Below are 20,451 nucleotides of genomic sequence, written 5' to 3'. Positions count from 1 at the left end.
GTGCTTCCCTCAGCTCCTGTTTCTCACCACCACCCTGTGTTTTCTGTGGGCTTCTGTAGCTTAATTGAGTCCCTGAAGTTCTGGAGGACCCGCTTCCTGCTGCTGCCAGCCTGTGTCACTGCCACCAAGCGCATCACAGAGGGGGAGGTACACTGCGACATCTATGGGGACAGACCACGTGCTGATGAGGACGAGTGGCAACTCCTGGATGGTTTTATCCGCTTTGTGGAAGGCTTGAATCGGATCCGCAGGCGGCATCGGTCAGATCGCATGATGAGGGTGAGGACCTCTTGGACTCTGGAACCCGGGCATGCTCTGGGATGCAGGATCAGCCTCCTCCTATCTCGGGGTCTTCAGCCAGTTTATTCCACAACTTCCCAGTGTTTATCTTAAATCCAAAACATTATGTTCTTCTCCATTGCAGGATGAAAGAGGGAGGGATTGCTGCAGACAGCAACTGGGCAGTGTTCTTTGGCTTCAAGCTACCCCTCTCTGTCTGAGGACACAGTCTTGATGTGCTGTTCCCCAAATGGGAGCCAGTCTCAAGTGCAGCTGCTTATGTGATTTGGTGCTGAACTGCTAGACTCCAACAGCAGCAATCCTTACTTACTCTTATATCTTTTAGAGTTTTAGCACCCTTTTGTCTAATTTCAATCACACACTGCCCGATGGGGAGACTGAGGTTCATGTGGGTGTTGGAATATGTCCCAGCTAATGATGAGCAGATCTGGGATTCAGCTTGGTTTTGCTTTGTTTTAATTAACATATAGTATAATTGACACACGTGTGAGTGTGTGTATGCATGTGCACAGGCCTATGAATTTTAATAAATATATGTATTCTTGTTACCACCACCACAATCAGAATACAGAGTAGTTCCATCACTTCACAAAAACTCCTTCATGCTACTCTTCATGGTCACCTTCTTCTAACCCCTGGCCACTAGCAGTCTGTTCTGTTTTTTTTTTCAAATGCCACATAAAATGGAATCATACAATATGTAAGCTTTTGAGGCTGCCTCCTTTCAGTCAGCATAATGCTTTGGGATTCATCTGAGTCGTCGTGTGTACCAGGAGTTCATTCTTTTTAATTGCTAGGTAGTGTTTCGTCATCAGCTGGGTCCTTACTGTGTTGTTTTTAACTTCAAGTTCAGGATTCTTCCTCTCACACCAGCTGCCTCTTGTACACAGTATCACGTATGATTAGGAATATTTCTGGGAGAATTGCATAGTGGAAAGAACTTTGGTTTTGAAGTGAGTCAGTGGAGTTTGAATTCTAGTTCCAGTGGGATTTAGGGGAAATTGCTTAATTGCTCTCTGAGCCTCAGTTTCTTTTTTCTTTCTTTCTTTCTTTTTTTTTTTGTAGAGATAGAGTTTCACTTTATGGCCCTTGGTAGAGTGCTATCCCATCACACAGCTCCCAGCAACCTCCAACTCCTGGGCTCAAGTGATTCTTTTGCCTCAGCCTCCCAAGTAGCTGGGACTACAGGCGCCTGTCACAATGCCCAGCTATTTTTTTGTTGCAGTTCTGCCGGGGTTGGGTTTGAACCCACCACCCTCGGTATATGGGGCTGGCGCCTTACCTACTGAACCACAGGCGCCGCCCTGAGCTTCAGTTTCTTTTTTTTTTTTAAATAGGGGCAATATCATCTACTTCATAGACCTGTGGTGGGGGTAAAATGAAATGGTGCACAAAGAGGTCATTTACTTTTAGTCTGCTAGGCAGTGAGTGAAAAGCAGTTTTCTGTCATTTACTAAACCCAAGAGCCAGTATTCCTCGACTCTGTTCATTGGATTCCCAGAGACTGAGTACATAGTAGCAGGTGCTGGTCCTGCTTCTGTGCATGGCTTTGCTGAGAGAGCCTACTTGTGGTGATGGCCTTGTCTCCTCTTCTCTGTTTAGAAAGGGGCCACCATGAAAGGCTTGCAGATGACCGGGCCTCTTCCCACACACACACTCGAGTCAGCTGGCCCTCCGGTTGGGAAGAAGGGAACCTCAGCTCTGTCTGCCCTGCTGGAGATGGAGGCCACTCAGAAGTAAGTGGCTGGTGGGAGGGTGACTTGTCCTCACCTCACAGACCACGAGGCTTTTTAGTGCCCCTCTCCTGTGATTGGGGTGAAATAAGATTTCCTTCTGTAAGGAGCCTGTAATTAAGAAGATGACATTTACATGGAAAGAAAACTAGACTAATACCTTGTAAGTGTCAAATAACATGAAATAGGTCTGAAATTATAAACTCGTAATCTAGGTCTTAATTTGAACTATAGTCCTATTTGGCCCACAATGTGTGTTTAACATATTTGGGCTAGATTTTTTTGGGGGGGAAGGGACAGAGCCTCAAGCTGTCACCCTGGGTAGAGTACTGTGGAATCACAGCTCACAGCAACCTCTAACTCCTGGGCTCAAGCGATTCTCCTGCCTCCGCTTCCCAAGTAGCTTGGACTACAGATGTCTGCCACAACGCCTGGCTATTTTTGGTTGCAGCCGTCACTGTTTGGTGGGCCCAGGCTGGATTTGAACCCGCCAGCTCAGATGTACATGGCAGGCTCCTTAGCCACTTGAGCCATAAGCGCCAAGCCTTAGGCTAGATTTTTTTTTTTTATTGTTGGGGATTCATTGAGGATACAATAAGCCAGCAATTTGCTGATTGCATTTGTTAGGTAAAGTCCCTCTTGCAGTCATGTCTTGCCCCCAAAAGGTGTGGCACACCCCAAGGCCCCATCCTCCTCCCTCTTTCCCTCTCTCTGCTTTTCCTCCCCCCAACATGACCTTAATTGTTGTTAATTGTCCTCATATCAAAATTGAGTACATAGGATTCATGCTTCTCCATTCTTGTGATGCTTTACTAAGAATAACGTTTTGCACTTCCATCCAGGTTAATACAAAGGATGTAAAGTCTCCATTTTTTTTAATGGCTGAATAGTATTCCATGATATACATATACCACAGCTTGTTAATCCATTCCTGGGTTTGTGGGCATTTAGGCTGTTTCCACATTTTGGCGATTGTAAATTGAGCTGCAATAAACAGTCTAGTGCAAGTGTCCTTATGATAAAAGGATTTTTTTCCTTCTGGGTAGATGCCCAGTAATGGGATTACAGGATCAAATGGGAGGTCTAGCTTGAGTGCTTTGATGTTTCTCCATACTTCCTTCCAGAAAGGTTATACTAGTTTGCAGTCCCACCAGCAGTGTAAAAGTGTTCCCTTCTCTCCACATCCACGCCAGCATCTGCAGTTTTGAGATTTTGTGATGCGGGCCATTCTCCCTGGGGTTAGATGGTATCTCAGGTTGGTTTTGATTTGCATTTCTCTAATAGGGATGATGAACATTTTTTCATATGTTTGTTAGCCATTCGTCTGTCTTCTTTAGAGAAGGTTCTATTCATGTCTCTTGCCCATTGATATATGAGATTGTTGGCTTTTTTCATGTGGATTAATTTGAGTTCTCTATAGATCCTAGTTATCAAGCTTTTGTCTGATTCAAAATATGCAAATATCCTTTCCCATTGTGTAGGTTGTCTATTTGCTTTGGTTGTTGTCTCCTTAGCTGTACAGAAGCTTTTCTCAGTTTAAAGAAGTCCCATTTGTTTATATTTGTTGTTGTTGCAATTGCCATAGCAGTCTTCTTCATGAAGTCTTTCCCCAGGCCAATATCTTCCAGTGTTTTTCCTATGCTTTCTTTGAGGACTTTTATTGTTTCATGCCTTAAATTTAAGTCTTTATCCATCTTGAATCAATTTTTGTGAGTGGGGAAAGGTGTGGGTCCAGTTTCAGTCTTTTACTTGTGGATATCCAGTTCTCCCAACACCATTTATTGAATAGGGAGTTTTTCCCCCAAGGTAAGTTCTTGTTTGGTTTGTTGAATTAGGTGGTTGTAAGATGTTAGTTTCATTTCTCGGTTTTCTATTCGATTCCAAGTGTCTATGTCTCTATTTTTGTGCCAGTACCATGCTGTTTTGACCACTATGGCTTTGTAGTACAGCCTAAAATCTGGTATGCTGATGCCCCCAGCTTTATTTTTATTACTAAGAACTGCCTTAGCTATATGAGGTTTTTTCTGGTTTCATATAAAATGCAGAATCATTTTTTCCAAATCTTGAAAGTACGATGTTGATATTTTAACAGGAATGGCATTGAATAGGTAGATTGCTTTGGGAAGTATAGACATTTTAACAATTTTGATTCTTCCCATCCATGAGCATGGTATGTTCGTCCATTTGTTAATATCCTCTGCTATTTCCCTTCTGAGGATTTCATAATTTTCTTTATAGAGGTCCTTCACCTCCTTCGTTACATATATTCCTAGGTATTTCATTTTCTTTGAAACTATGGTGAAGGGAGTTGTGTCCTTAATTAGCTTCTCATCTTCACTGTTATTGGCGTATACAAAAGCTACTGACTTGTGGACATTGATTTTATATCCTGAAACATTACTGTATTTTTTGATGACTTCTAGGAGTCTTGTGGTTGAGTCTTTGGGATTCTCTAAGTATAAGATCATGTCGTCAGCAAAGAGGGAGAGTTTGACCTCCTCTGCTCCCATTTGGAGTCCCTTTATTTCCTTGTCTTGCCTAATTGTATTGGCTAGAACTTCCGGCACTATGTTGAATAGTAAAGGTGACAGAGGACAACCTTGTCTGGTTCCAGTTCTAAGAGGAAAGTTTTCAGTTTTATTGCATTCAGTAAAATATTAGCTGTGGGTTTGCCATAAATAGCTTCAATCAGTTTTAGAAATGTGCCACCTATGCCTATACTCTTCAGTGTTCTAATTAGAAAAGGATGCTGGATTTTTTGTTGTTGTTGTTGTTCTTGGCCTGGGCTGGGTTTGAATCCGCCACCTCTGGCATATGGGACTGGCGCCCTACTCCTTGAGCCACAGGCACCGCCCAGGATGCTGGATTTTATCAAATGCTTTTTCTGCATCTATTGAGAGGATCATATGATCTTTATTTTTGCTACTGTTAATATGGTGGACAAGGTTTATGGACTTGCGTATGTTAAACCAGCCTTGTATCCTTGGGATGAAACCTACTTGATAATGATGTATGACTTTTTTGATGATAAGCTGTAATCTATTGGCTAGGATTTTGTTGAGAATTTTTGTATCTATATTCATGAGTGAGATTGGTCTGAAATTCTCCTTTTTGGTTGGGTCTTTTCCTTGTTTTGGTATCAGGGTGATGTTTGCTTCATAGAACGTGTTGGGGAAGATTCCTTCCTCCTCGACTTTTTGGAATTTCTGCAGTACAGTAATGAGCTCTTCCTTGAAGGTTTGATAGAATTCTGGTGTGAAGCTGTCTGGACCAGGGCATTTTTTGGTTGGAAGATTTTTTATTGTTTCTTTAATTTCAGTGCTTGAAATTGGTCTGTTCAGGAGCTCTGTTTCTTCCTGGCTAACTCTAGGTGTGATTCCAAATATTGATCCATTTCCTTCATATTGTCAAATTTCTGGGCATAGAGTTTCTGGTAGTATTCAGAGATGATCTCTTGTATCTCTGTGGGGTCAGTTGTTATTTCTCCTTTATCATTTCTCATTGAGGTTACTAGAGATTTTACTTTTCTATTTCTCGTTAGTCTGGCCAATGGTTTATCTATTTTATTTATTTTTTCAAAATACCAACTCCTTGTTTCATTAATTTTCTGAATGATTCTTTTGTTTTCATTTTCATTAATCTCTGATTTGATTTTGGATATTTCTTTTCTTCTGCTGGGTTTAGGCTTAGATTGTTCTTCTTTTTCCAATTCCATAAGATGGCTTGTGAGTTTGTTGATGCACTCTTTCTGTTTTTCAGATGTAGGCATCTAAAGTGATAAATTTTCCTCTCAAAACTGCTTTTGCAGTATCCCACAGGTTTTGGTAGCTTGTGTCTTCATTGTTTTTATGCTCAAGGAAGTTAATGATTTCCTATTTTATTTCTTCCTGCACCCATCTGGTATTCAACAGAAGGTTGTTTAATTTCCATGCCTTTGTGTGAGGTCAAACGTTTTTGGTAGAGTTGAGTTCCACCTTTAGTGCCTTATGGTCTGAGAAGATACAACGTAAAATTTCAATTCTTTTTATTCTGTCGATATTTGTTTTGTGTCCCAGGATATGATCAATTTTGGAGAATGTTCCATGGGGTGATGAGAAGAATGTATATACTTTATCTATGGGATGGAATGTTCTATGTGTGTCTATCAAGCACAGTTGTTCTATGGTCTTATTTAAATCTCTTATATCTTTCTTTAATTTCTGTTTAGAGGATCTGTCCAGCTCTGTAAGAGGAGTGTTAAAGTCCTCTGTTATTATGGTATTATCAGATATCATATTGCTCAGACTGAGTAAGGTCTGTTTCAAGAATCTGGGAGTAGCAGATCTATTTTTTTTTGTAGAGACAGAGTCTCACTGTACCGCCCTCAGGTAGAGTGCCGTGGCGTCACACGGCTCACAGCAACCTCTAACTCTTGGGTTTACACGATTCTCTTGCCTCAGCCTCCCAAGCAGCTGGGACTACAGGCGCCCACCACAACACCCGGCTATTTTTTTGTTGCAGTTTGGCCGGGGCTGGGTTTGAACCTGCCACCCTTGGCATGTGGGGCCGGCGCCCTACTCACTGAGCCACAGGTGCCACCCCAGCAGATCTATTTTTAGATCTCTAAGTGTTCTCCATATATCTTTCCAAAAGGAATGTATTAATTTGCATTCCCACCAACAGTTTAGAAGTGTTCCCTTTTCTCTACATCCACGCCAACATCTCTGGTCTTGGGATTTTGTGATATAGGCTTATCTTACTGGAGTTAGATGATATCTCAAAGTAGTTTTGATTTGCATTTCTCTGATGATTAAAGATGATGAGCATTTTTTCATATGTCTGTAGGCCGCGTGCCTGTCTTCTTTAGAGAAGTTTCTCTTCAAATCCCTTGCCCAGCCTGCGATGGGATCACTTGTTCTTTTCTTGCTTATACATAATCCTATAATTCCTCTACTGGGCATATACCCAGAATATCACATCATAACAAAGATATTTGTACCAGAATGTTTATTGCAGCCCTATTCATAGTTGCTAAGTCATGGAGAAAGCCCAAGTGCCCATCGATCCACGAATGGATTAATAAATTGTGATATATGTACACCATGGAATATTATGCAGCCTTAAAGAAAGATGGAGACTTTACCTCTTTCATGTTTACGTGGATGGAGCTGGAACATATTCTTCTTAGTAAAGTATCTCAAGAATGGAAGAAAAAGTATCCAATGTACTCAGCCCTACTATGAAACTAATTTATGGCTTTCACATGAAAGCTATAACCCAGATACAACCTAAGAATAGGGGGAACGGGGAAAGTGAGGGGAGGGAGGGGGGAGGTGGGCAGAGGAAGGGGGATTGGTGGGATTACACCTGCGGTGCATCGTACAAGGGTATATGTGAAACTTAGTAAATGTGGAATGTAAATGTCTTAGCACGATAACTAAGAAAATGGCAGGAAGGCTATGTTAACCAGTGTGATGAAAATGTGTCAAACGGTCTATGAAACTAGTGTATGGTGCCCCATGATCACATTAATGTACACAGCTATGATTTAATAAAAAATAAATAAATAAAAAATAAAATTCTAGTATATCCAAAAAAAAAAAAGAATCGGGGAGCATTTAAATTGGGTGCATAAATATTTAGAATTGAAACATCTTCTTGTATTTTTCCTTTGACCAATATAAAGTGACCATTTTTCTCTTTTTTGACTTTAGTTGCTTTAAATCCACATGTATCTGAAAATAAGACTGCAACTCCTCTTTTCTTCTGAATTCCATTTGCCTGAAAAATTGTCTTCCAGGCGGCGCCTGTGGCTCAGTGAGTAGGGCGCCGGCCCCATATGCCGAGGGTGGCGGGTTCAGGCCCAGCCCCGGCCAAACTGCAACAAAAAAATAGCCGGGCGTTGTGGCGGGCGCCTGTAGTCCCAGCTGCTCGGGAGGCTGAGGCAGGAGAATCGCGTAAGCCCAAGAGTTAGAGGTTGCTGTGAGCCGTGTGACGCCACGGCACTCTACCCGAGGGCGGTACAGTGAGACTCTGTCTCTACAAAAAAAAAAAAAAAAAAAAAAAATTGTCTTCCAACCCTTGACTCAGAGTTTTAATTTGTGTTTTGAAGCCAGGTGTGTTTCTTGCAGACAGCAAATGGATGGCTTGTGTTTTTTAATCCAGTCCATTAATCTATGTCTCTTCAGTGGGGAATTCAAGCCATTAACATTTATTGAGATAATTGATAAGTGTGGTAGTATTCTATTCATCTTATTTTGTGAGAGTCCATTGCTTAATTTTATGTTTTGCATCAGTGTGGAGGTTAGGTTGAAGTATTTCCTGTAGAGCTGGTCTTGTTGTGGTGAATTTCCTCAGTGTTTGTATATCCGTAAATAATTTGATTTCTCTGTCAATTTTACAGTTTTTGGCCTGGGCTAGGTTTGAACCCACCACCTCTGGCATTTGGGGCCAGCGCCCTACCCCTTTGAGCCACAGGCGCCATCCTTCTCTGTCAATTTTAAAGCATAGCTTAGCAGGGTACAGAATTCTGGGCTGGAAATTGTTCTGTTTAAGTAGATTAAAGGTAGATGACCATTGTCTTCTTGCTTGGAAAGTTTCATTAGAGAAGTCTGCGGTCACTCTGATGGATTTGTCCCTGTAGGTCAACTGGCGCTTACTCCTGGCAGCTTGCAGAATCTTTTCTTTTGTCTTGACTTTGGACAGGTTCATCACAATGTGTCTTGGAGAAGCTCAGTTAGAGTTGAGGCGACCTGGGGTCCGATATCCCTCTGAAAGCAGTGTATCAGAATCTTTGGTGATATTTGGGAAATTTTCATTTATAATATTCTGTAGTATGGCTTCCATTCCTCTGGGGCATTCTTCTTCCCCTTCTGGGATTCCTATAACTGGTATGTTGGAACACTTCATAAAGTCCCATAATTCTGACAGTGAACGTTCTGCTTTCTCTCTCTTCTTTTCTGCTTCTTTTGCTATCTGAGTTATATCAAGAACTTTGTCCTCTACCTTGTTCCTCTTTCTCAAGAAAGAAATTCTTTCTTCTTCATGGTCTAACCTGTTGCTGATACTTTCCATTGCATCTTTAAGTTCCCTAATTGACAGCTTCAGTTCCTTCAGCTCTGCTATATCCTTTCTATATTCTTCATATCGTTCATCTCTTATTTGATTCTGTTTTTGGATTTCCTTTTGGTTATTTTCCACTTTATTAGCAGTTTCCTTCATTGTTTTCATCATGTGTATTCTAAATTCCCTTTCTAAATTTCCCTCAAGCTCTCCCAGAAAAGGAATTTCATTCCTAACATTTCTTTATAGGTGGAATCCTCTGCAGTAGCTACCTCATGATCCCTTGGAGGGGTTGCTCTGGACTGGTTCATCATGTTGCCTGGAGTTTTCTGCTCATTCTTCCTCATGAGTGATTTCTTTTATCTGTTCCCTTGCCCTAATTTTCCTTTCACTTTCTCTTGCTCTTTAAGTTCCCGTGCCTGTGAACTAAGGTTTCAATGAGTCCTTTTGGTACAGGACCAGAAGGATGAGAAGGTTGAAGAGCAAGAAGGGATAAAAGAACGAATGAAAAGAAAATAGAGAAAGGAGAGGGGTTGGGTAAAGGGAATATTGACAAAAAGAAGAGAGACACAGAAAGAGGGAGACAGAGCAATATAGGTGTACAGTAGGGTACTTTAACACAATCTTAAAAAAACCCCAACCTCTGGGGGTACCCGGTTGGATGGCTCCCTGAGGTCAGCAGCTCTTTGCTAACCTGATCAGACACAGTACCCCACCTCCACCAAGTAGAGAGGAAAGATAAAAATGGTATAAATCAAACCAAAAAAAGCAAACAGAAAACTTTATGGCATAAATTTGGGTGAAAAAACAAATAGGGGTAGAAACACTAGCAAAAATGAAGTTCTAGTTATTGAAACAGTCAGCAATGGGACATTGTATTTAAACTAGAAAAATGGAGAAGGAAAAGAAAAAAAAGAAAAGAAAAATCTCTATGGAAAAGGTTGAAATTAAAAAAAAAAAACAAAACAACAACATCAAAATAAACAAAAAACAAAGAAAAAAACAATCAAAAACAAAGCAGTATATATATCTTGTTGAATATTGTCTGAGCAACATGTGGTCTTCTGGGGTATGAGATTTTAATCACAATGCTGATACGACTGGAGGCCTTCGCTGATTTCTCAAACCCCACAGGGTAGACACCCTAAGTCTCTCTTCAGCCCTCCTAAAGGCACTTTAAACTTCTAAACTTGCTAAGCAGAAGCTTTCCCAGGAAAGTGCTTATCGCTGGGATCACTGCTGAAGTGGCTATCCACTTACCCAGTGTGCCAAAACTGGTCTCACTCTGCCCCTGTTAAGGTTAAAGCTGTAAGGCGGCTCAGTCCCTGTCTTTAGGCTGCTCAGTCACTAGGTTACTAGCTCCCGCCCGATCCTTGCTCTGCGACCCTGAGGACAGAGCTTGCTGGAGCAGTTCTCTCACAGTAGCTCCCTGCGGCCCACAGCCAAACACTATTAGCTCCGTCTGGCTCAGCGGCTCAGTCTTGGGCCCTAGACAAAGCCCAAAATTCTCCGCACTCCTGCTCAAGCTCTCCCCAAGGCCAGTGCCAGTTCAGCTGAGTGCCAAGTCCAAAAACACCAAAACAGTTCACAGGTAAGGCCTTTCTGGTTTGCAGTCTTGCTGCTACTGTACTTACAGCTGCCGGTGGGATTAGACCGATCGAACACATGTGACTGCTTGCCAGTTTTCCACTGTTTTTGTCCTCCTCTTGGGGTCCAGAAGTCTCTCACTGACTCCCTGTATCCTCAAAGGGATGATTATAGGCAGATCCCACCAGCCAGAGATGCCTGGAGTCTTATCTTCGCAGACTCATGGAGCCCAGATGCAGGGAAGCTGTTACTCAGCCGCCATCTTGCTCTAATTTAGAGAACATATCATGGGAAGCACACAGACAGTTGTTAAACCACGCCACTGTATTATCATATCCTTGAGTTATTACATGCTAAACCTGGTTGGTGTGTACTCCAAGGACAGACTTAGAAAAGGAGTGAGGCAGTGTAGTCATCTCTGCAGAGAAGGTGTTTAGTAGGAGGATCCAAGGAATGATATGTGAGCACGGCCGCCTCAAGGGTCTGGGCTAGATTTTTTTAATAGGAAGATTTCATATAGAAACCTAGATTTTTGCATGATCTTTTTTTTTTTTTTTTTTTTTTCCCCAAGACTGAGTCTTACTTTGCCACCCTTGGGAGAGTGCCATGGTATCATAGCTCACAGCAACCTCAAACTCGTTGGGCTCAAGCAGTTCTCTTGCCTCAGCCTCCCAAGTAGTTAGGGCTACAGGTGCTCCCCACAGCCCCAACTGTTTTTAGAGATGGGTTCTCACTCTTGCAGGTTGGTCTAGAACCTGTGAGTTCAGGCAATCCATCTGCCTTGGCATCCAAGAGCTAGGATTACAGGTATGAGCCACTGCAACCAGCTAATATTCACATAACTTTTATTACAGAATATGGTTTTAATTGTTCTATTTTATTATTAGTTGTTAATCTTTTATTGCACTTAATTTAAAAATTAATCTTTATTATAGACATGTCCTCATATTCTTTGTGATTTTAGGGATCTGCTGGGGGTCTTAGAACATATCCCCTATAGAAAAGAGGGGACTACTGTAATGCAAAATTATATCATAGATAATATATAAAATCCAGCTTTGCTTGAAACAGCAGAGGCTCTTTTAACACTGGGTCCACAGTTGCACCCAGCCACAGTGGGCTGGCCTTTCAGAAGGGGTGTAGGGCTCTGTTTCATCCTCTGGTCCTCAGTCATGCTGTCTAGTCAGCTGCCCTGGACATTTGGGCATGTGGCCCTCCTTTCTGAACAGTAAGTGCTATATTTGACAGGCCACCAGTGGGACCACACTTGCTTGGAAAGGTGGAGGAAGTGTCCTTGGAGGGGGGATTTAAGTTGACTTTGCAGGAAGTAAAGCATGTATACAGGGGAGAGGTGGGACTTGGGGAAAAGAGAAAACATTGCTATGCCCAGGTGGGACCTGCCTTGGGGGCATCCTTCTCTGCCCCTCTTGTCCTCCCAGCTAGGGCAAGTTTCCTTCTGTGCTTGCCAGCATTTCAGGGGCTGTGTCCATCAGGGAACCTACCAATATTCTACTGAGGGCTGAGGTCATCAGTTTGCTTCTACCTGACTTGATTGTGTGCTCTGAGGGCAAAGGCTGCGTGTTGTCCCTGGCACTTAGTACGTGCATGATGGATTTTTATTGAACGATGGAGGACAGGATGCTGAAGGCCTCCCCATACAGGTTTGTGAGAGTATGTTAGGGAAGATGAGACCTTGTTTGTGTGGCGTGAGGGTCTGTGTCACACCTGCAGGAGCCTGAACACATTGGGCTTTCAGGAAGTAATGTTGAGTGAGTAGGAAGTATGGTGGGAGATGCAGTTGGAAAGACGGTGTGGGAAGTCAGATGCCAGGCTGTCCTTACACATTCTCTTTTTCAAAGAATTCCTAGGAAATTTATTTTATTTTATTGGAAAATTTCAAACAGATAAAATGTATACAGATCAGTATAATAAACCTCTCTTTACCCATCACCCAGCTTCAGTGATTATCAACTCATGGCTGATCTTGCTTCAGTTCTAGCCCACTTGAGTACACCTTTCCTTTTTCCTTTTTCTTTTTTTGTTGAGATAGGGTCTCATTCTGTCACCTTGGGTAGAGTGCTATGGTGTCATAGCTTACAGCAACCTCAAACTCTTGGGCTCAAGTGATCCTCTTGCCTCAGCCTCCCAAGTAACTGGGACTACAGGCACCAGCCACAATGCCCAGCTAGTTTTTCTATTTTTAGTGGAGATAAGGTCTTGATCTTGCTCAGGCTGGTCCCAAACTCCTGAGCTCTGCCTTGGCCTCCCAGAGTGCTAGGATTGCAGGCGTGAGCCACCATGCCTGGCCCCTTTTATTTTTTTAAATAAAATTCTAGATATCATTTCCCTTCATCCGTAATATTTCATACTGTATCTCTGAAAGATAAGTACTCTTTAAAACACCCTGTGATATTGTAATTTACCTTAAGAATTATGACAATTCCTGGGCGGTGCCTGTGGCTCAGTGGGGTAGGGCACTGGCGCCATATACCGAGGGTGGCGGGTTTAAACCTGGCCCCAGACAAATTGCTACAACAACAACAAAATAATAGCCGGACATTGTGGCAGGTACCTGTAGTCCCAGATACTCAGGAGGCTGAGGGAAGAGAATCACCTAAGCCCAGGAGTTGGAGGTTGCTGTGAGCTGTGATGCTACGGTACTCTACTGAGGGCGATAAAGTGAGACTCTGTCTCTATAAAAAAAAAAAAAAAGAATTATGACAATTCCTTAATCATGAAATTCCAATCAGTGTCTTTTGTAGAAGTAGGTTTTTTAGAGATAAGCCTCCTATGTGGGAAGCCTTGGTGGGCAGCGTCAGGAGGCAGAGTCCTGTTGGGAGGCTCCCACTTGTCCAAGCAAGAGGCAGCCAATGCGGAATACAGGCTGATGGTGAAATGGAAAGGAAGGAATGAACAATGCAGGGTTGGGGGACAAATAGGAGAAGGAAAGTTGGGGTAGTTTGGTCTCACCATTGGGAACACTGGGTCTTCCTTTGAATTTATCTTTATCAAACCAAGGAAGGACCTCAAAACTCTGTGTGACAGGTTTTCCCTGTAACTAATCATAGACCTTTCCCACTGGAAAAAGAGAACAAGGAACATATGTTGCTGGGAGGGGTGTGAAGCTGGGGGTGAAGGGATCTTATTTTAATTTGTCTGTGAGTCATTGTTTAGTACTCACCAAGGAGCCTCTTTCTGCTCAGACTTGAAAAATGAGGATATCTTGTGGCAGTATTCCCCCTGGTATCAAGGGTGCGACTCATCTAACCCCATGGCAGGAGTAGGACGGAGAGATCCAGGACTCATTCTTTGCTTCAGATGACTGTTCTTGGGAGACATGCTGTGTTTTCTTTTTCTTTTCTTTCTTTTTTATTTATTTATTTATTTTTGAGAAAGAGTCTTACTTTGTCGCCCTTGGTAAAGTGCTATGGCATCATAGCTGACAGCAACTTCAAACTCTTGGGCTCAGAACTCACGCGATCCTCTTGCCTCAGCCTCCCAAGTAGCTGGGGATTACAGGTGCCCGCCACAGCACCCAGCTATTTTTAGAGACAGGGTCTCGCTCTTGCTCAGGCTGGTCTGAAACTTATGAGTTCAGGTGATTTACCTGCTCTGGCCTCCCAAAGTGCTAGGATTACAGGCATGAGCCACAGGAGCTGAGCCGACATGCTGTGTTTTCTAAAGCCTAAATGTAGAGTGAGGGAGACAGACCTTTATGTAATATTTGCTTCCACTGTGTAGATTTTGTTATTATTGTTTTTGTTTTTTTGAGATGGAGTCTCACTCTGTTGCCCAGGCCAGAGTGCTGTTGTGTCAGCCTAACTCACAGCAACCTCAAACTCGATCCTCCTGCCTCGGCCTCTGAGTAGCTGGAACTACAGGCACTTGCCACAATGCCTGGCTAGTTTTTCTAATTTTAGTAGAAATGGAGTCTCGCTCTTGTTTAGGCTGATCTAGAACTCCTGAGCTCAAGCGATCCTTCCACCTTGGCCTCCCTCTGTACCTGGCCTGTACAGTTTTTTATTTGTGTTTTTTTTTTTCTTTTCCTTTTGCTGCATGAAGCAGATTCGATTTTACTTACTATGAAAACAATGTCATAGCAATATGAAAGGGTTTTAACATTTCACCTATTGGCCTCCCTTTTTACCATAACTGTGTTTATTTCCCTTCCAACCTTTATCTGTATATGCATTTAGTCAGGCTCCTATGGAAGACAGAAGCCTCTGGAGTCTCAGCTATGTGCTGATAAAAACAGTGGTGGGACCAGTCTAGGCAGCTGGTGCTGGCCAGGGAGCTGCTCTGCTTCTATCAGATGAAGATGATCCCATAACAACTGCGTGGGGCAGAGAGAGACACAGACATCTCCCATGCAGATGGATATTCATGTGCTGTCCAGGGTGTCTCTGGTGTGCGCTTGTGGGTCAGATTTCTGTGATGGAAACTTGCCAACAGCATGACACAGCACCCTGTCCACCTGCAGAGATTTGTGAAGGACATTTACATGTTTTTATTCTTCCTGCCTCTGGGTAGGCTATGTCTTCCTTCTGCCTACTTTGCGAGGCCTGCCTAGTTTGTGTATGTCATTAAGCTCTGTGGAGGCCTGGCTGGTAACCCTCTCCTGGAAGAAGGCAGTGTACCCTCATGTACGTTCTCACATCTGCATTGTAAGTGGTTGTTTTGTGGCAGTCTCCTCTTCCCAAGGCATTAGACAAGGAGCCTCCAAGAACAAGGACAGGGTCTTCCTAACCTCTGAATCCCTAATTCTTCATCCATGAGTCCCTACACAGATGGTAACTCAGTGCATGTAGATTGTCAAGCTTTTCAGGTGACACATCTGAGGAGGTTCTAGGAGTGTCTGAGCCTTCCTGCCATCACAGCCTTCAGGAAGTGCAAGAGAATGATACTGTGGGGCGGCGCCTGTGGCTCAGTCGGTAAGGCGCCGGCCCCGTATACCGAGGGTGGTGGGTTCAAACCCAGCCCTGGCCAAACTGCAACAAAAAATAGCTGGGTGTTGTGGCAGGTGCCTGTAGTCCCAGCTACTCGGGAAGCTGAGGCAAGAGAATCGCTTAAGCCCAGGAGTTGGAGGTTGCTGTGAGCTGTGTGAGGCCACGGCACTCTACCGAGGGCCATAAAGTGAGATCCTGTCTCTACAAAAAAAAAAAAAGGAGAGAATGATACTGTGTGCATTTGTGAATTAGGCTCAGAGGAAGACACGCTGTGATGTGATAGAAAGAGACACAGTGTGTGCACTGGGAAAGAATCGAGCATCTATGCTGCTTTCCTCTATGAATTATACCTCATCCAAGTGGGGGAAGTTTCTCTCCCCCCCCCCGATGTGGGGGAAGTTTCTCTTTTGAAAACATCCCATTTAATAAATGGAGAAGGAATGACAGACTACCACTCCGTGTAGTCTCTGATGAATGAATGAATCTAGCAGAGACTGTCAGCAGCAGCTGGCATCACCAGAAAGAGGCCTGCAGTCAGGCGCACACAGCACCACGTAGGAAGAACTCTGGCCCAAAATTGAACACAAATATGCTCAGGTCTCTTGATATAACTTCTAGTTCTCAGGAAGTGCAGAGTGCAGAGGAACATGTTAAACCATAGAGGGATGTAATCAGAACCTCCAGACTGTGTAAATTTACAGGACAAATGAGCTGCTTTCTTTAACAAGTAAATTTCAAGGACAAGAAGTGATGAAAAGGAGCTTATAACTTAAAAGAATCTTGAGAGACAACTAATTGCAGTGTAGGGGCCTTGATTGAGTCTTATTTCCAACAAACTGTAAAAAAAACATTTTTTGAGACAATTGGAAAAATGTCATTTGATACTAGAAAAGTTTTTTTTCCTTATTTTTTTTTATTGTTAAATCATAACTGTATACATTAGTGCAATCGTCTGTACCCATTCTAGGATGCACCATAGATGTGGCCCCACCCATTACCCTCCCTCCACCAAAACTGATACTAGAAAAGTTTTAAAAAATTTTATAAGTTATTTTCTTTTAGAGGTACTGATATGTTTGTGGATGAAATAATATTGTGCGAGTTCTGCTCCAAAATAGTTGACGTGGGTAGTTAGGGATACACATGATACAAGATTGACTCTTGAGTACACGATGTAGATGGCTAGGCATGTAAGGGTTCGTTATATTATCCTCTTTACTTTTGAATATATTTGAATTTTTTCATAATGAAAAATTTCAAAAGGGGAGAGTGCAGCAGGTTACTATGGAAACAGATTTTTTAATCCCCAGTATGTGATTACTTCAAAATTGGTAACAAAAATGTCAGGATTTAAGATGAGAGAAATGTTGCAGGTTGGGTTCTCAGGGAAGCTGACTGAAGTGGCGTTTAGCAAGCAGGATGTTTATCAAGGAGCGTCTTTGGGTCTTTGGGCTCAGTACCAGTGGGAGGGAGGGGACCAAGCAGAGTGAGCACAGGGAGAAGCTGGGCTGCAACCCAGGACCAGTGACAGTGACCCGCTACCCGACAGAAGCTCGGGATCTACAACAGCCTTCAGAGATGAGCCCAGTTGGGCAAGGAGGCCAGACCTTTACCAGCCCACCCCACCCCTGCACACACCCATTGATCATTCACTGGCTATGGCAGCCCAAGGGAGAGGTGTGAGATGAAGCTTCTCTGTAGCTAGGCCTCTCCCCAAAGTGGCTGACAGCTGAACCTTCTGGACAACACTTTCCTCCTGGACAGTGGAGGGACCTGGGCGGCACCTCACATTGTCCCTCTTAAGAAATAAATATTACAGTAATAACGAAGCATTTAAGACTATACTGTGAGCCTTCTGAAACTTGGCAAACAAGAATACAATGATAAAACAATGCGATATAAGCTAAATTAAATGAGTTCATGGTACAGAAAAAAGTCAGGAAAATAGGGCGGCGCCTGTGGCTCAGTCCGTAAGGCACCGGCCCCATATACCGAGGGTGGCGGGTTCAAACCCAGCCCCGGCCAAACTGCAACCAAAAAATAGCCGGGCGTTGTGGCGGGCGCCTGTAGTCCCAGCTGCTCGGGAGGCTGAGGCAGGAGAATCGCTTAAGCCCAGGAGTTGGAGGTTGCTGTGAGCTGTGTGAGGCCACGGCACTCTACAGAGGGCCATAAAGTGAGACTCTGTCTCTACAAAAAAAAAAAAAAAAAGTCAGGAAAATAAATGTGAAAGTGCATTTGTGTACCTCAGAAGGGAGATGGGATGAGATGTAAGAAAACCCTATTTGTCTCATGTTGTGAGATAATGTCTGCTTATTTTTTTTTGTAACATGTACATTTAAAAGATTATCACATAAATCCCTTCAAAATATATAGAGAGTTAACACAGTTCTCCCTGTTTAGTTTATGTCACACATAAATGTAGCCCTAATTTTCAGAATGTGCTTTTGCTGGTATATTTAATAAAAATCGAGGGAAAGTCTTCCCAAAGAACAAAAAAAAAAAAATTGGTTTTCGTGGACAGAGTCACTCAAACCATGTCAATTGCCTTTTTAAATTAATATATAAGCACCAGGTGCTGCCAGAATGTTTTTTAAATTGGGCTGTTTTCTGATTTACCATGGAAGAGCAGTGGTTGTCCAGCACAATAAATGAAAGATGCGGAGCCCGGAGTAGAAACTAGGCAGAAACATTTGTTTCAAAAATGATAACAACATCAATGAATCCCCAACAATAAAAAAAAAAAAAATGATAACAACAGAGCTGTCTTCATCTTGGCTCTTGCACACAGAACTCTGTGCAAGCTACAGTCCCGTATTTTTCTCCTTCCAGGTGCCTGGGAGAACAGCAGTCAGCTGTGCATGGTGGGAAGAGCTCCACTCAGCCAACAGAGAGCAGCAGTGTTACCATGACTCCGACCCACGTGGACAGCCCACGGAAGGTAAAGGAGGCTGCCCCAGCAGGGAGCTGCTGTGATCTCAGAGACCCAGTGTGGAGGGTAAAACGGTTAGCCTTATCCAATCCAGGACTGAACATGCTGGGGCTTGGGATGACTTCTACCTCAACCCCTTTTATGGGTCTGTTACTATTACTATTTGCATCCAGGAGCTTTCTTGTTCACAATATTAAGGAAGCTAATTTATAGCTAAATGCAGATTAAAGAAATAGTCTAACAGGGCAGCGCCTGTGGCTCAACAGAGTAGGGCACTGGCCCCATATGCCGGAGGTGGTGGGTTCAAACCCAGCACCAGCCAAAAACTGCAAAAAAAAATAAAAAGTCAAACTAAACTATATTGGTCAATGCCCAAGATCTGGCTTGAACTTTGAAAATGTTGTCTTGTTTTCCTTCAACCTCATCTTCAGCCTTGGCAGTGGGTAGCAGGAAGCTAGTGAAGCAGCTTCCGCAATAGCTGCTCTTCTTTGATAATGAAATAGCTCTTCTTTGATAATGAAATTCCCATCAGTTCTCTGCTGAGAAATACAGTCTACTGGGAACATCCTGGGAGGGAAAAGACAAAAATCCTGAAACTTTAGACCTCTATCAGGAATTGGAAGTACAGTAGAGAGGCCAAAAACACCAGAGGTCAAACATTTTCTATTTTTTAAGACCAGTAGACTTGGCTTTGTCATCTTCCTTTGGGAAATTCAGACTTTGAGATCATTCTGTTGTGGTGAAGTGAGTTGACTGTACGTTTTCTTTCTTTTTTTTTTTTGAGACAGAATCTCAAGCTGTCACCCTAGGTAGAGTGCTATGGCGTGATAGCTCACAGCAACTCAAACTCTTGGGCTCAAGCAATTCTTTTGCCTCAGCCTCCCAAGTAGCTCGGACCACAGGTGCCCACCACAACACCCGGCTGTATTTTTTGTTGCAGTTATCATTGTTGTTTAGCTGGCCCGGGCTGGGTTCGAACCTGCCAGCCTCGGTGTATGTGGCCAGTGCCCTACCCACTGAGCTAAGGGCGCCGTTCATGTACTTTTTTTTAAAAAATCTGTTTTCTACCATTAGATGAAAGAGATTCAATGGATATATGTTATTTTTTAAAATTGTAGTCAAATTGTAGATTCATCCATGTATTTATTTTACTTACATATCATGAGAATTTCTCATCAGTAAATATTTTTTAAAAGCGTTACTGTAGACAATAGCTATATCATATTTATATAATTATAGCATTCCATCATATGGATATACCTTCATCCTATTAAAAATAGAGATCATTTCTGATTTTTAAGTAATTTTTGATAGTATACAAATTTTTATAATTCTGGGTGTATCACAATTATAATGTTGCAATGAGCATCCTTATAATGATTATTTGACCACATATCTGATTTTTTTGCATAAATTACTAGAATTAGACTACTAGGGTGTAGGAATTAAAATCTGAAAAAAAGTATTAACTGAGGTTGCAGGCAGCTTGTAGATTTTATAGAGCAGAGGTCAGCAAACCTAAATACATACTTTAGGCTTTGTGGGCCAAGAGGCAAAATAAGGCTATTCTTTAAGTACAATATTTCCATAATATTTAAAACTATAAAAATGATTCTTAACTTACAGACTACAGTAGAACCTCCATCGTTGATGCCCTCCCTGCATTGACCACCTGTTTAAGTTGACCTAATTTTCATAGAATGGACATGCACCACATGTACGTATTAGTACAGTAGGCCTAGTTCCTCATGTTGACCGCCTCTGTCTGTTGACCAGTTTATTACAGTCCCTTGGAAAGTCAGCTAACAGGTTCTACTGTATTAAACAGCCAAATGGCTGGCCAGATTTGGCCTGCAAACTGTAGTTTGCCGACCCCTGCTCTTTGGAGTTGCTTTAGGGTCCAAGAATAGTCTGT

At 42.7% G+C, this 20,451-nt stretch overlaps 1 protein-coding gene across 5 annotated transcripts in view; it reads left to right on the top strand.

Annotated features, from left to right (window-relative positions):
• Positions 1 to 20,451, top strand: part of DEPDC5 (DEP domain containing 5, GATOR1 subcomplex subunit) — a 175,195-nt gene that overhangs the window by 98,661 nt on the left and 56,083 nt on the right. For all 5 annotated transcript variants that reach the window (XM_053589971.1, XM_053589968.1, XM_053589970.1 and 2 more), the window contains 3 exons: positions 60 to 279; positions 1,903 to 2,036; positions 18,437 to 18,545. In XM_053589971.1, the coding sequence (XP_053445946.1) occupies positions 60 to 279; positions 1,903 to 2,036; positions 18,437 to 18,545 (463 nt within the window). The remainder of the gene's footprint in view (positions 1 to 59; positions 280 to 1,902; positions 2,037 to 18,436; positions 18,546 to 20,451) is intronic.

Source organism: Nycticebus coucang, chromosome 4 (genome assembly GCF_027406575.1).
Source record: "Nycticebus coucang isolate mNycCou1 chromosome 4, mNycCou1.pri, whole genome shotgun sequence".
Lineage (NCBI taxonomy): Eukaryota > Metazoa > Chordata > Mammalia > Primates > Lorisidae > Nycticebus > Nycticebus coucang.
Note: the sequence above shows the minus strand (reverse complement) of the source record. Positions and strands in the feature narration are given on the sequence as shown.